The sequence below is a fragment of the Centroberyx affinis genome, unplaced genomic scaffold, assembly GCF_046629955.1.
Source record: "Centroberyx affinis isolate AG114_WGS23_722 - 3 ecotype Tasmania unplaced genomic scaffold, CSIRO-AGI_Caff_v1 ptg001295l_1, whole genome shotgun sequence".
In the NCBI taxonomy this organism is placed as follows: domain Eukaryota; kingdom Metazoa; phylum Chordata; class Actinopteri; order Beryciformes; family Berycidae; genus Centroberyx; species Centroberyx affinis.
In genome coordinates, this window is record NW_027279801.1 from 1 (window position 1) to 17,500 (window position 17,500).

Sequence of the window (17,500 nt, forward strand, 5' to 3'; positions counted from 1 at the left end):
CATTTAGACGTGTTTTAAACGTCTAATCAATGTAAAATTGCTCAGTGGGAGAGAGAGAGAGAGAGAGAGAGACAGAGAGAGAGAGATGGAGGGAACAGGTACATCTCTTGGGGTTTGACTAGGAGGCTGTGTGTGTATGTATATGTGTGTGTGTGTGTGTGTGAAAGAGATAGAGGTGTGTGAATGAGTGACAGAAAGTATGTACTGAATAGATGGATGGAAAGCTGAAGAGAGGGAGATAGGAAGAAAGAGACAGAAAGAAAGATAAAGAGACATTCAAGGACACAAGGAGAGAGAGCGGGAGAGAGAGAGAGAGAGAGAGACAGAGAGAGAGAGAGAGAGAGAGAGAGACAGAGAGAGAGAGAGAGAGAGAGAGAGAGAGATGTCTGTGATTGAAACTAGTAGTAAGCGCACCAGCAGTTGGTGGGTGAACATATGTAGTACTATGTGTGTGTGTGTGTGTGTGTGTGTGTGTTGCTGCAAAGTGAGAGAATAACATCCAGGGGCCTGGACTTCAAAGAGATATGAGTCACATCCTCTCTCCTCACACACACACACACACACACAGCCTGACATTATCCAGAGCAGAAAGTTGCTCTGCAGGTTTCATCAGTCTTGTCTTTAAGGTTGCTAACAGAAATTAGGTGATTTGTTTTATATGAGGTCCAATCTGCTGCAAGTTTCATAAAAAAACAAATATTTAAGTATTTATTCACAGGGACCAACGTCAAATTCTGTAAAATAGCCATTCCGATTTTTTTAATAGTGAGATACACCACTTAAATAATTTTAAAGGTCATATATTATAGGAATTAACTTTGTTTGTATACATATATGATCAAAGATATTTAATGAAGACAACATTACAATTTTATTTTGTTTGAGAGGTTAAAATTTAAAGTTTTCAAAACTAACTCCAGCAAATGCATCACAGCTGGACTCGGTCCTGATTGGCTCCCTCACTAAAGAATGACTGAAATCCGTCCAATCAGAGCCCAGTTTGCAGCATCTGAACCGGAAAGCCTCCACTCAGCAGGTTTACCTCATTTGAATTAGAGGATCCGCCGCTGTCGGCCAATCAGGGTCCTGTACTGTGACGACTCAGTCTTCACATTCATTCAATAAAACCCTTTGAACTAAACTACATTCATCTGCAAAACATCATGAAGAACATTATTCTGATCCTGAGACAGAGGAGGTTTGAAACCTAAATCATGTAAATCAGGATGTTTTCTACTTCCATTTTTAGGGAAAGTTCCCGTTCAACCAAAACCTGAACCTACAACATCACACTGTTACATAATCCTGTTTGCTTTCGCTCCAGTGAGTCCAACACAAATTTCCCCTTGAGGGACAATAAAGTTTATCTTATCTTAATCTTCTTCATGGTGGAAGAACATAATCTTCACATTATTCATGTCCACAACACAGAATCTGCATTTCAGAGTTTGCGCTCATTTTCACAAAATTTTAATGAGACTGTGTTGGAATAATCAACCATGAGAAAATTGACTGTAGATGAACCGGTGGATTTCGAACAGTTCCTGTACCTGGATGGAGTACATGATGATCCTGAAGCAGGACACAGCGAACTCGTTGGGATCCCAGAGGCGATGGTTGTCCAGGTGACTGGAGGGAAGAGAAACAAACAAACCGGTCAGGACCAAAACACAAACAACAGGAAGATAAGTTTGAATTTAGCTGAGCCGAGTTTAGAAGAGTGTCGCTGTCGGGTGAAAACCTTGTATCTCTAAAATGTACTCTGGTACTTTTAGTTCCTGGAAAACAGTGTATTTTTAGGAGTTACTCCATGTAGTTAACAGTAGACGTAAGGAAGAACTCCAACCAGATATACCATCAAACATGTTTTTTACAGTGTGTCTCAGTATGTAATGTGTCATTATGTCAATAGGAATAAACTGATTCTGATTCTGTAGGTTGAGTACATTTGCTCTCAGTTGTGCACTACAATGCAAAGTTAATGACAAATTGTTTACAGTGTATCCTTCATTTAATCAAATTATCACTATAATGTTAATTACTAAGTCAGTCTGACATGGAGTAGCAACAATATGGGTGATATATGGTATGTTATACAAGAGTCTAATCAAGGATGTTCCAACTGTGCTGATAATTCAGTTAGTCAGGCTTTACTGGCTGCCATACTGACTCTTGTGGCATCAAAGAGTTAGCAAGCTTTGTCTCCTGTTTCTGTTTCATATGCATGTATCACAGGCAGAAAACCCCGGGGACATTCTGTATTTGTACTGTACAGACAAGCCGCATCACTGTTGTACTTATATTATGATATGGATACGATACGATACGATACGATACGGTGAGATACGATAAGATACAATACGATAAGATACGACACAGTAAGATACGATACGATAAGATACAATAAGATACAATAAGATACGATGCAATACGATATGATGCAATAAGATACGATGCAATACGATGCAATACGATATGATGCAATAAGATACGATACGATAACACATGATAAGATACGATAAGATACAATAAGATAAGATACGATAAGATACTATAAGATACGATAAGATACGATAAGATACTTTAAGATATGATAAGATACGATACTATAAGATACGATAAGATATGATAAAATACGCTCAGATAAGATACTTTAAGATACGATAAGATACGATACTATAAGACGGTAAGATACGATAAGGTGAGATAAGATACGATACTATAAGATACGATAAGATACGATACTACAAGATACGATAAGATACGATAAGGTAAGATAAGATACGATACTACAAGATACGATAAGATACGATAAGGTAAGATAAGATACGATACTATAAGATACGATAAGATACGATACTATAAGATACGATAAGATACGATACTATAAGATACTATAAGATACGATAAGATACGATAAGATACGATACTATAAGATACGATAAGATACGATAAGATACGATACTATAAGATACGATAAGATACAATAAGGTAAGATAAGATACGATGCAATGCGATATGATACGATACGATATAATTTAATAGTATAGTATACTATAGTATATAGTCTTGGGTATTATCGCAATAAGGGCAAATTAGAATATCCATAGCTGCCAATGGGCATCGAGATAAACACAAATATAAAGTATAATAATTATATAATGCAAGGCATAAAAATGCATGAAAACAATGTAATCTCCTTTAAGAACTGGGGTTTGTGCGTTCAAAGGAAACCTGTAAAATCCCATCATGTATCTCGGGAGCCTGAAGGGAAAACGAATCCCCCGCAATTATATTTCAACTGTGAACTGGGCGGATGGCGGCGAGGCAGAGGGTCAAACAGGCTGCAAACAGAGTGGGAGGGAGGAAGATATGCAGATGAGTCTGAACCGGCAGATGGAGGAAGAGGAAGATTACTCATCTCTCTCTCGGAGGCGGAGGAGCCGACCCGCTGCAGCTATATCCATAAATAAATCCATAAGTTACATCTGCTGTTTATTCCTGCTGCTGGTGATCATGCCTCACCCGGACACACACTTACACACACTTACACACACTTACACACACTTACACACACCTCGTACTAACATGTAGGTGCTGAGTATCACCAAAAACAACCAGTCAGTCACACATGATCTCTTATTCCTGATGACGAACAAAGGAACAAAGAAAGAGTCCGAACAGAACTCACAGTTTATTTACCAGAGGTGTGACCATGTCAACTTTGCTCGAGGCACAAGTCTCAAGTCAAGTCCCAAGTCTAAATGTAGATCACCAAGTCAAGTCTCAAGTCACGTCCCAAGTCTAAATGTACATTACCAAGTCAAGTCTCAAGTCAAGTCCATGTCATTAATGTCAAGTCTCAAGTCTAAATGTAGAACAGCAAGTCAAGTCAGAACAAATCAAGAGTCCAGTATCAATTAAATATCTTAAAGAAAACTAAATATCTAGGACTTTTCAATGCAATATGGTTTTAATAGGATAAAAACTTGGTAAGAGCATCATGAGTTTGATTTCTATAATCAGTTTCAACTTCAATAAATTCAATCATTCCATACAAATTCAGAAAACAGAATTTAAATTCAGTCGTCTGCTGGAACAAATCTCATCACTTTCAATCTGAGTCATTTACACAAACACAAGATCTCAAGTCAAGACTTTAGAAACCTTTTCAAGTCATCAAAGTACAAGTCAGAGTCAAGTCCCAAGTCACCAGAACCCAAGTCAAGTTTAGATTGTGACTTGAGTCTGACTTGAGTCCAAGTCATGTGAGCAACCAATAGAAAGCAGTGTAAGTGCCCAAGCCACAGCGCAAGTTCCCCTAAAATGATGATGATGTCAGAGAGAAGAAGAGCTGGGGAAAAGAAATCTGAAATAAGAGCAGAGGAGAAAGGTAGAAGGCATTTTTCCACTTCAAGATAAGAGCAGATTAGAGCGAAGAGTCGAGGAGGAGGAAGATACAGGAGAGAGGAGAGGATTTACTAGTGGGAGGAGATGGGGGGGTGAGGGGGTGGGGGTGAACTGAAGCTGCCGAGGTTTTTACCAATATACAATATCTTTAAATTTGATAATTGTCATGCCAGAAATATTCAAAACATTATAAGTTTTTCCTCAGAATTGTATTCTTGTCAGGGTGGAAAAAGCCCCTGAAACAGCATTTACATCCACTGAGACTAAATTACACTAAATGACACTAGAATGACACTAAAACTCTCCACTGAAACCCTGTTATTATTAATAACAATAACACAGAATGCGTACTCTTTTACATCAGGACCGAACAACATTATTATTCTACACGTTTCCCTTCTTTATCCCGAGACCTTTTGGAGATTATTCCCTTCTTTTCTCAGACTTTGAAAGACTTCTCAGACCGGCAGCGGTATTTCATCTCCACTCTCTGCTCTTCCACCTCCAGCAGCTTTCAGAAGCGTTTTCATCGCCGCGTGAGACCAGAAACCTCCAGACTCTCGTTCACGACCTCAGCGTCGAGCCGTGACCTCCGACCCCCGCTCACCGTGTTTTTCTTCTCAGCTCGCTCTCTTCCTCTGAAACCCATTTCTCTCCCGATTCTTTCAACAGCCGCTTTCGTGTCCTAGATACTGTGTGTGCTAATTTCAAATAAAGACTTTTTACACTGCAAAAAAATTCCCTTCATTATGCCTTGTTATACCTAACTTATTTTAATTTATTTCATTTTTGATTATTTGACTATTTTTTGGTTCTCTTGTGTGTGTGGAGAATGTGTTCAAAGTTGGAAAAGAGGGTACATATTTTTATCATGCTTGTTCATCCTTAATTATCTGACCCTCTGGAAATCAATAAATATTCTTTAAAAAAAAAAAATCCATCTTAAGTCATTACTGAGTCCTAAAAGGTTTGATAATTTCACTTGTTTCCAATACAAATCAACTTGTTTCAAGAATTTAGTAGAATCAAGAGTCATTTTCTTGACAGCAGTGCAGTGATCTGCCTTATTCTGACTGGTTTCAACAGGCTGACACTCATTTCTAGAAAATTCCTGAAACAACTGAAGCTGCAGTGGAAACAAGTGGAGTTATCTCTCCTCACTGCAGAATGTTTCTCTTGGTTTAACAAAAATAAGATTTGAAGGCTGAATATGAGACTAAATGACTCGTTAAGAAGGGCATTTTTTGCAGTGTAACTTTAGTCTCCTCTGAGCAAGAGTGCCTGAAGAAAACCTTTTCACTTCATTCACTTGCCTCACTGTACTTTATTCACTTCATGCACTAAGGCTGCGTTCACACATAGCGTTTTTTCCCCCAACTGCCAGCTGCCTTTCCTCATTAGAAGCAAAGGGAAAAGCGCGGCAGACACACCGGTGTTTTTTTCCTCAGAGCGGAGCGCTTTCAAAAGTTGAGAAATGTTAAACTTTTCAGAAAAGCGCCGGGTGACGTGAACCGCCTTTTTTCCAGCCGACCAATCACAAAGATAGAGACGCTGGCCGTTTCCCACAGCAACAACAAATATGGAGAAAGTGAAATTGCCGGTGGAGAAATTGGACGTTATAATAAGTGAATTTCCGTTACTGCAACAGCGATCATAAAGGCAGTATGGATTATACAAGACATGTATTGGAAATATCTGGTAAGCCTTTGCTTGTTCCCCAACACTGTTTTGTCTGCTAGCTCACTAACCAGCTGGTTAGTGAGCTAGCAGCTGCTCAGCTAACATCAGGTGACGTTGCCGTGATCCGCTTTTTATTTCTCCTCACAAAAAGCGCTCCAGGAAGAGCTTTTTCCACATCAAAAAACGGTGTGTGTGAGCACAGCCTAACTTCACTCTCTTCTTACTCTCCTCCCTTCAGCTCAGTTTCTTTCCTCTCCCCACAGCAGCACTTCAGACAGTCCTAGCTTCATCTCCACTCTCTGCTCTTCCACCTCCTCCGGCTCTCAGACTCCTCTCTCATCGCCACATCAGACCGAAACCTCCAGACTGCGTTCGTGACCTCAGCGTCGAGCCGTGACCTCTGACCCCCCCCCCCCCCCCCCCCCGCATCGACCTCATCCACCGTGTGTTCCTGCCTGTGGAACCCGCGGCCGGACCTTTCTCTGTGGGTCTCGGTTCCTCGCTGAGTGACAGACTCCCACACAGTCAGCTGCTGCCTGCAGGTTACAGACTGGACGCTCACAAAAGTGATCGATCACTGCTTATAGTGGAGGCACACACACACACACACACACACACACACACACACACACACACACACACACACACACACACACACACTCACTCACACTCACACACACCGAGTATCGAGCGAATCCCGTCGGTACAACAGCCTCCTGAAATTTGTTAAAACATTTGGTGTCAAAGTTCAGTAGTTTAATGGTTAATTTTACATCATCCAATCACATCGCTGCTCTTTTACCAAAGTGACTGCTGATTGGCTCGCTAGCTAACCGCTGCGCCACAAGTCAGGAAAAACAAACTCCTCCCAGCTTTCTTCCATCTCTCTTTCTCTCTCTCCTGTCTATTTCTTTATGTCTCTTGCCCTCAAACTCGTCAAATCTCTCCCTCTCTCTCTTTCCCTCTCTCATATTCTCTCCATCTTCGTCCAGACATAGCCATAGCCAGTCCATAGCCTCTCTCCCTCCATGTCAACTGCTCTTTATCCCTCTCTCCTGCTGTTCTCTCTATCGAAGGAGAAGGAGAGAGGGAGAGGAGAGAGGAAGGGTTAGATAAAAAGGGAGGGAGGGAAGGATGGGAGAGACATGGGGACAGAGGTAGAGAGAGGCAGAGAGAGAAAGAAAGAGAGAGAGGTAGAGAGAGAGCAAAAAGAGAGAAATGGAGAGGGAAGAAGGATCGGTAGGAAAGAGAGAGAGAAAGACAAAGGAAGGAAAGATTGGAAAGAAAGGAGAGAGAAGAGAGAAAAATGGGGAAGATCAAAGTATTGGAGGCTGAAGAGAGAGAGAGAGAGAGAGAGAGAGAGAGAGAGAGACCAGGAGGATGAGAGCAAGAAAGAGGTATACAAGAAAATAAAGAAAAGAGAGAGAAAGAAAGAGAACTGACACAGAAAGACAAATAGAGACGGGGAGAGAGAGAGCGGAAAAGAAAGAAAGAAAGACAGAAGAGAACGGGGGAGGAAAAGAAGGAGAAGACAGAAGAGAAAGAAAGGAGAGAGGAGAGCAGAGATAACAGCCTCGTTTTACCAGCATGACGTCAATCCTCCTCCTCCTCTTCCTCCTCCCTCTGTTAACCCCAATCCCTGCTATTTTTAGCCTGAAGATGCCCCCCCCCTCCCCTCCCATCTCTCCACCCCCTCCCCCCACCCCCCCCGCTGCTGGAGGAGCGCTTGTTTCGACGCCGCACCACACCTTGCAGACAGGAGGCACCGCGACCGCTCCATCCAGAGAGAGCTGAGGCGGATCAGGAGCTCCACACCTCCTGCTCCTCTGATGTTTCTGTCCTTATGCATTTCTTAAAAAAAATGTTTCATTCTTTTTATAATAACGATTATCATAATAGTAATACATACAATTATGGGAAGAAGGGAGGGCGGCTACAGATTTAAATAACGGACTCAAATTTTCCTTCATTTAGGCTACATATATGATTAAAGATGGATATTTGTTAAAATGTGACTTTGTTTGAGTGGTTAAATTTAATATTATTTCATTTTCAGAAACACCTCCTTCCGTTTCAGTCTAACTCCAGGAAACGCATCACAGCTGGACTCGTTCCTGATTGGCTCTCTCACTAAAGAATGACTGAAATCCGTCCAGTCAGGGTCCAGTTTGCAGCATTTTAACTGAAAGCCTGAAAGACTCAGCGGGTTTACCTCATTTGAATAAGAGGAGCCGCTGCTGTCGGCCAATCAGGATCCAGTATTCACATTCATTCAGTTTCACTCGTTCAACTTTTAAAGCTGCAATACGTGGAATTTTCTGACCACTAGAGGGCGACAGAAACTGCAACACATTTGTAAATAACACACAGCAAAGCCACTGCACTACGGAGGCCCCCTAAGGACAAACCTAGCAAAGCAGCGTGCATAAAGGCTAACAGCTAAGCTAACCGCAGTGTCACCGGTTACCAGTCTCACTTTGACAGATGAGAGATGATCTTTCTCCTGCTGAAGGTCACATGTCCCACTATGACAAGTGAAGAGGCAGGCAGCAAGTTCACTAGCTTAACAAGTTCACTAGCTTAACAAGTTCACTAGCTTAACAAGTTTACTAGTTTAACAAGTTCACTAGCTTAACAAGTTTACTAGCTTAACAAGTTTACTAGCTTAACAAGTTTACTAGTTTAACGAGTTTACTAGCTTAACAAGTTTACTAGTTTAACGAGTTCACTAGCTTAACGAGTTCACTAGCTTAACGAGTTCACTAGTTTAACGAGTTCACTAGCTTAACGAGTTCACTAGTTTAACGAGTTCACTAGTTTAACAAGTTTACTAATTTAACAAGTTAACTAGTTTAACAAGTTCACTAGCTTAACAAGTTTACTCAGTCGCTTCATCGATTTCACGATTACGAGAGTGTTTTTCAGGAATGGGAGGGGGAGAGCGCCGCTTTTAAACAGCGAGGAGGGAGACAAGCTAGCTTTAAAAAAAATGAAAAGCTGCTGAATGGAGCGGGAGGAGCTTCGTTCAGGAGCGAAATTTGACAACAAGCTTTAGAAAAGAGGAGAAAACAGCAACACAGCTGCTGCTCTGTGGATATTGGTTTATATCATTATGTCTCAAGGAAATCCCCACATAGCACACAAGGTCTGAAATCGCTTATTGCAGGTTTAACTAAACTACATTTATCTGAAGAACATTATTCTGATCCTGAGACAGAGGAGATCTGAAAACTAAATCATGAAAACTGAATAATATGGAACCTTTACGACCAGCCTCACTTCTGTCAGGTTCAGTGACTTCCTGTTCCACCTCGACGCCTCATCACACACACACACACACACACACACACACACACACACACACACACACACACACACACACACACACACACACACACACACACACACACACACACACACACACACACACACACACACGTCACAGATGTAAAACAGGCTGCACAGTTCAGCAGTGTAGAGAGGAGGCGAGAGACTGATCCTGGTTCAGTGTGTCGCCTGCAGACGCTGCCATGCCTCCCAACGACCAGTAGGGGCAGACAGGCGAACTGAGGGTGAGTGAGTGAATGAATGAATGAATGAATGAATGAATGAATATGTGAGTGATTTCCATTCTGGATCCATGAGGAGCTTCACACCTAAAAATACCTGAACATTATTTCTTAATCTATTTATTTTCATGTAAACTTGTTTTATCTGACACTTCTCTGTGGTTTTATGTTTTATCTTCTTATCACCTTTTGTTTTCACCTGTTTGTGTGAAGCACTTTGTAGCAATTGTTTCAAAAAATAAATAAAGTATTATTATTATTATTGTTGTTATTACAGATTGCACCTGAGCCAGCTGTCATGGCGCTGAGCGGCCTGCAGATGGCGCATGTTGTCAACATGTCAGAGGTCACAGCTGGACTCTCAGGCTCCTGCTGAGTTTAAGTTGACTAACAACCCTAACCCCTAACCCTGATATTATTTACTGACTGGGAGGAGCTGGGTTACTGCCCGCTACAAGAGAACCACACTGGAAATACGTTTTATGCGTTAACCTTGATGATTTTAATTAATGCATGACTGATGCCTGTGCATTATTTTTGATTATCAAATAAACAAACAAACCACAGCTGTTTATTGTTCCACTGCTTTTTAAAATTCATTAAGGTTCATAAAGGTGCTATATAAATAAAGATATTATTATTATGAAGGGCCTCTTGACAAATGGTTATTGAGCAATGTGAGAGTGTTATTCATTCAGATAGTCCAGGGACCTGTGTGTGTGTGTGTGTGTGTGTGTGTGTGTGCACGTGCACACACCCCTGTATAACAGTGTACATGTTGCTTTGGCATACTGTCTCAGCATGTACATGCTGCTTTCATCCTTGCATGTTTGTTTCTCTCAGTGTATTGTGTGTGTGTGTGTGTGTGTGTGTGTGTGTGTGTGTGTGTGTGTGTGTGTGTGTGTGTGTGGCAGACGGCCCGTGTCGGATGTTTGACCTGAGATGAGAGCTGACTGGGTGTCAGCAGGACGGACGGGAGGCATCGCTGCAAGAAACAAAGGATTGTGGGATTGTCCAGATGGGGCGACTCACTGTGGAAACAGACTGCAGTCTGATACAGCTGGACACACACACACACACACACACGCGCACACACACACACACACACACACACACACACACACACACACACACACACACACACACACACACACACACACACACACACACACACACACACACACACACACACAGACAGACAGATGCAAATCAGACTCACAGGGACTCAAACACACTGAGACAGTCTCATGCAGAAAGACACACACACACACACACACACACACACAAAAGCACACAAGCACACACACACACACACACTAAATGGCCCGTTCTCACAATTTTACGAATAATAAAATTGCCTCCTACTTTTCTCTTAACCCTAATATATTTTCCTCATTCAGCTAAATAAAAGGCTGCAGTGAAAATATTGTTCTCCAGCAGAAGTCCTGTTAGTTTGTCAAAACTAGACTTTAGTAGTAGAAGTAAAATTACTGCTGTGAAAACCTACTGAAGTAAAAGTAAAAGGTAACTCATCTAAAATGCACTGAGAGTAAAGTTACTGAGCTCCATGCACATCAGTGCAGAAGTATAAAAACTTAAATGTAAGCGCATTGTTTACACTTGTGCTTTACATAACGTTTATATTATAAAATGCGCTTTATCCTCAATGATTTTAATTAATGCATGACTGATGGCTATGCATTATTTTTGATTATCAAACAAACAAACAAAACCTGATTCATTCAACACGGTTACAGCTGGTCTTCTGATTCAATGCTTATGTAGAGACAAAACTTGCACTGTTGCATGTTGCATTTAAACACTTCAGTCAAAACATACTTAAAGGAAAAGTATTAACTTTGAAAAACACAAGCTGCTCAGCTGCTGGTTTTGGACAATATACATATATGTAAAAATATGCAAAGATAAAAATGGAGAAGAATTGCTTTGGTTTGTAATGTCGCACAATCTCTCCTGGCTGCAGCTCTCATAGAAACATGCAGTGGAGATTCTTCATTTAAAACTTTCCTACTGCTGCTGATTGTGTTAAGCTGGTAAAGAAGAGATTTCCCTCTGTGACAGAGAGAGAGAGAGAGAGAGAGAGAGAGACCGAGAGAGAGCGGGAGAGAGTGAGGGAGAGAGAGAGAGAGAGAGAGAGAGAGAGAGAGAGAGAGAGAGGAGAGAGAGAGAGAGAGAGAGAGGGAGAGAGAGCGGGAGAGAGAGAGACTGAGAGAGAGAGAGAGAGAGAGAGAGGGAGAGAGACAGACAGAGAGAGAAAGAGAGAGAGAGAGAGACCAAGAGAGAGAGACCAAGAGAGAGACCGAGAGAGAGAGAGAGAGGGAGAGAGATAGACAGAGAGAGAGAGACAGAGAGAGAGAGAGAGGGAGAGAGAGAAAAGAGAGAGAGAGAGAGAGAGAGAGGGAGAGAGACAGACAGAGAGAGAAAGAGAGAGAGAGAGAGAGACCAAGAGAGAGAGACTGAGAGAGAGAGAGAGAGAGAGAGAGAGAGAGATAGACCGAGAGAGAGAGGGAGAGAGAGAGAAAGAGAGACAGAGAGAGAGAGAGAGAGAGAGAGAGAAGAGAGAGGGAGGTGAGAAACTCTGGCTAGGACTGAATAAACCTTGGCAAGATAAAGAGAAGATGGAAAGAAAGACAGAAGACAGAGGATAGAGAGAGAGGAAGAGGAAGAGAGACTCCGGCTACAATAAGCAGATTGCCTTAATTGGCAAATGACAAAATGTGATGAAGACATCCAGTTTAAAAAAAATATATAAAGAGGCTCGGGTTGCGAGGCTCGAGGGCCGATTAGCAGGAAGCGGTGAGCCGGAGCTGACGGAGCCGCTAATGACTGAGCTGTGTGAATGTGAGGTCAGCACAGGGCCCGTCTTCAGCAAGAAGAAGAAGAAGAAAAGAAAGAAAAAGAAGAAGAAAAGAGAGAGTTTAAACAAATTGGCTGAAAAAGCTTTGAAGCGAAAAATGATTAAATGTAGCTGTGTTTGTGAAAAGCTCCTGCAGACGTCCTGCAGCCACAGTGAGGAGTTCACTGGTGACGCAGCGTGGAGACCAACGCTCCTCACGCCGTTTCCCTCGGCAACAAGGAGCGGCAGGCAAAAAAATGAAGCCAAATTAATTACCATTATTACTGCCCACAGAAAAATAAAGGTATGAGCTGGAACCGAAAATAGTTCTTCGGAGTGATGCCATAAAGCAGTGATTCTCAACCTTTTTCATATCATGGACCCCTAACTTTAGTCCACATTAGAGCCACGGACCCCCATTTGATGAGATTTTGCCTCTCGGACCCAAATCTGAGAATATTTTTATTGTTAGATTTGATTTTGTCCAGAATCCCATGACTATCTGTATTGTAGGTAGAGAGATAACAGAGAAACTATGATCAGAACAGACATTCTTCTACATTCTCTAACTGTGTTAACTTCTTGTAAATGAAATAATGCTGAAGTTTAACGATTCATCAATTTGTTGGGGACCCACTGGAACCCCCTCAAGGACCCCTGGTGGTCCCCGGACCCCACGTTGAGAACCACTGCCATAGAAGAACCGTATCTGGTCCCACATACCCCTTTTTCGACCTAAGGCAGTTCGAGGGCCGGTTCGGAGCCGGTGCCTATAATCTCGAACCGGCAGCCAAAGAACCGGCTCTCGGCCAGGAAAACCGGTTCCAGAGCGGCACCGACACTTTGCTGGTCTAGAATAAAGAACCGCTTATGTCAGGGGGCTGGGGGCGGGGTTATCCTGACCAACCAAAACCAACAAGACCACATAATAACATGTAATAACCATGTAATAACACCCGCATTTTGTAATAATCTGCCGCATTTTGTGATACACAGCCTGAACGCAATATGTAATAAATTTCCCCGCATTTTGTAATAAATTATTACAGATTGCGGTGGTTTTGAGGATTTGGCCACTTTTAAGATGGACAGGGAGTCTGTTTCAGAGATGTGCAGCATGGTGACTAAAGGTTGCTTCACCAGGTTTAGCCCTGGCACTGGGCTCCACTAGCAGCCCACTCCCACCTGACCTGAGAGGCCTGGCAGGAGTGCACTCCTTCAACATGTCTGTAATGTCTTTGGTCCCACTCCATGTATTGATTTATAAACAAGCAGCATTGCCTTATAATCAGTTCTGTGGCTGACAGGAAGCCAGTGGAGTGACTTAAGAATCGGGGTGATGTGGTCTGACCTTTTGGTCCCTGTAAGAACTCTAGCAGCTGCATTTTGAATAAGCTGAAGCTTTTTGATGCTCTTTTTGGGGAGCGCTGTCAAAAGACCACTGCAGCAGTCTGTCAGAAATAAAAGCATGAATGAGTTTTTCCAGGTCGGTTTTTGACATGAAGTCCCTGAGTTTGGCTGTTATTTGTAAGATGATAAAAAGCTGATCTTGTTACTGCTTTTATGTGGCTATTTAGTCAACTATAACGCTGGTCTAATTTAATATTTGGGAAGTTTAATTTAGCTTAATTGTTAAAAATATAACATGTGTACAGATGAAGACATATTGCGTTCAAGCTGTGTATTACAAAATGTGGCAGATTATTACAAAATGCGGGTGTTATTACATAATGAAGTGAACATTTATTACATTTTGTCGTGTTATTACATAATGCGTTGTTACAAGGTTTCTAACATTTCATTTTCCTAGCAAGAGTTTTTCCTTGTATGCTTTGAAGCTCTAAGGCTGCTGGAGGCAGTGGGTTAGGATCTGTAGAGCAGGTGGCTGTTAGTCTTGATAAAATCTGTTATTGTGTGTCTTGCTCTATCTGATGTTTGTCCTATCATTCTGTTCTATGGCTGACTGCTGATCAGTTAGATCTGGTTTAGTTGATGCTGTTATCCCAAACAGCTGACAGAGTCCTGCTGCGGGACGCTCAGCAGGAGACTTCAGATGACGGTTCAGTCTCTGGCCAGCAGGTATCACACTGCCAAATGTCATGAGGTGAGATGGAACTTCAAACTACAGAAAGTGAGGCGTAGACTTTGAGCGTTTTCTCAAAAAGTCGTGGTTGAAATCACATCAATCAAAGTGTCCTTTGGTTTCTGGGGAGGCTCTCTGGAGAATTCATTAGCAGCAGCTATCAGAGGCCAAAACTGAAGCTCCTGAACTAGAGCAGGACGCAGGCTCCGCCCCTAAACAGCCTGAGTCTACATTACCATCAATTAAAACAGAAAGGCTAAAAAATGATCTTATTTCAAAGATTAACGACTGCTGCATCATCCACACAACTACGCTGAGCAAATGAAAGCAGCAGGAGAAGCTGCTTCACTGACAGAAGTCTGACTGTCACCAGACTTCCATCAGCTCAGATCAGATCAGATCAGACCGACACACTTCCAGACCGCTTCAGCCTCTCCACGGCTCGATCAATACGTTTTAAAGCTGCAGGAGGGAAGATGTTTGATGAGCCACAGATTCACCCTGTTTACCAAAATGAAATTCTGTCTGGTTCGGTAGCTGGAAGCAAATTTTTAGGGGCAAAAAACCCCCAAAATTTCTCCTAAACAGAACCGAGAGAAAGAGAGAGAGAGAGAGAGAGAGAGAGAGAGAGTCAGTCTCTCCCAAAAACTACAAATCCCTTCAGCTTCTCTCCTCAGCTCTTTCGCTCGGATGTTTTCCCTCTCTCTTCTCTCTGCACTTTATCATCCCCGGATAACAGAAACGCTTTGAATATTGTCGGGCCGTTAATGGCTCCGCCCCTCTGACTTCCTGTTATCGACTGCCTCTAATGTCAGCTATCTACAGCTGAAGCTCGTTCTGCTGCACTCAGTGTAAATCCCTCATATGAAAGTGTCAGCCGAACGCCTAAAACCTACGATGTAATGGACTTATCTGCAAAGGCTTTTGAAGGAATAAAGACAAGAATACTTTGGGTTTTTTTTCCCTTGACGTCAATGCGGTTTTCTAAATTATACACTGGGGCTTTCACAGGTTTCATGAAAGTCACTCAGCACATAAAGGAGCGCGTCAGATTTCAATTCAAGTAAGAAAAAAAAAAACAGCACCACTCTAGTTTTTGCTTTGTTTCTTAGTAATATACAGTATATACACAGAATTAAATGTTGCTTCTCTTTACATCTCAGTTTGTATAATGTGTTATTATGGGGTTCAGTGTCTTGATCGAGGACACTTTAAAGGGGAAGATTTTTTTTTTCTCCTTTACTTATTTTCTATTTCTTTTTAAATTTGTGTTTGTTTTGCTTTGAGATTTCTAATGTCGCCTGCAATTTACTCTAATAATAATTTTTGTTTTCGCCCCGTTCCGTCTGTCTGTCTGTTAACTCCAAAAGTTACGAACGGATTTGCATGAAACTTTGTGGAAAGTTTGGTAACGAGGCGAGGGAGAACTGATTAACTTTTCACACCGATTGGGCAAAGGGGGGCGTGGCTTCACATAAAAAGGCATATAACTTCTGAGCGGATTCACGCAACACCAGAAGAAGAGGCAAACCCTCCATTAGTGGAGGGTTTATGAAATTATTAACTTTTAGTGAAAATCCAACATGTGGAACTGGCATATACTGACAATTGATTCTTGTCTTTATTCTTTTTGCAAATATCTGATGTTATAATCAAGGTAGCTGGATGCCTCACTTGAAAAAATACAAAATGAAATTAGAAATAACCGCCTCGCGGTTGTTTGCCTCCACCAATAAACTTTGTTTTATCATTGCAAGGACAGTCTATATTTATTGAACATATATAATTAATGTGATTATTAGGTCAACTTAAAGGATTTTGGTGTCTGCAAAAGTAAGTGACAGCACTTCCACCGTTTTTGTAGAATGACCCAAGATCCTTTTCTCAGCTACAGTGGTAAGCAAAACATTATGATGTCACAGTGAAGTTGACCTTTGAACTTTTGGATATAAAATGTCATCACTTCATCATTTTTTTCCTATTAGACATTTGTGTGAAATTTTGTCATAATTAGCGTATGATATAGGTCCTGACTCTGTGGTCAATAAAGATCCCATCGGCACTCATCGCAAGAGTAGGGGTGTAACCCCGGTGCCCTGGCAAAATTCCCAAACAGGCCTTCCTTCCATCATGGCCACCTAATCATCCCTCGTTACCTAATTGGCTCTTTCAGTCCTCTACTCTCCACTGAGATAGCTGATGTGTGGTGAGCGTTCTGGCGCAAACTGGCTGCCGTGCATCACCCAGGTGGGTGCTACACATCGGTGGTGGATGAGTTGAGTCCCCCCCCCCCCCCATATGTGAAGCGCTTTGAGTACCTAGAAAAGCGCTATATAAATGTAATCAATTATTATTATTATTATTATGAATTCTTGAGCCAAAAACGTCTTTTGTGAGGTCACAGTGACCTTGACCTTTGACCACCAAATTCTAATCAGTTCATCCTTGAGTCCAAGTGGACGTTTGTGCCAAATTTGAAGAAATTCCCTCAAGGCGTTCCTGAGATATCGCGTTCAGGAGAATGGGACGGAGGGACGGACGACCTGAAAACATAATGTGTGTCCATTTCGTGGATGACCCTTCAGGTAGCGTGACGCCCCCCCTCACCCGGCCGGGTCTCATCACACAGAGAGTGGATTCCATCCCAGCAGCAGCTCATCAGCTTCAGCTCATCACCACAACACTGACAATTCACTGCTGGAACTATAAAGCTCTCACAATTAATTTTGCGGTGAAATCCCACACAGGAGGGGAGCGGCGTGCGATCTCTGAACGACTCGCTCAGCGCAGAGTGAACGTGTGAGGAGATTTAAATGTGTGTGTGTGTGTGTGTGAGTGTGTGTGTGTGTGTGTGTGTGTGTGTGTGTGTGCTCTCACATCAGCCGGAGTGCACACGAGCAT

The 17,500-nt window shown here is 42.2% G+C and overlaps 1 protein-coding gene across 1 annotated transcript in view; it reads right to left on the reverse strand.

The window, feature by feature from the left end:
- Positions 1-1,550: 1,550 nt before the first annotated feature.
- LOC139649161 (protein EFR3 homolog A-like) overlaps positions 1,551-17,500 on the reverse strand; it is a gene marked incomplete at both ends in the record, with an annotated part of 44,482 nt that continues 28,532 nt past the window's right edge. Inside the window, one exon of the mRNA XM_071525488.1 lies at positions 1,551-1,629. Within this exon, the coding sequence (XP_071381589.1) occupies positions 1,551-1,629 (79 nt within the window). The remainder of the gene's footprint in view (positions 1,630-17,500) is intronic.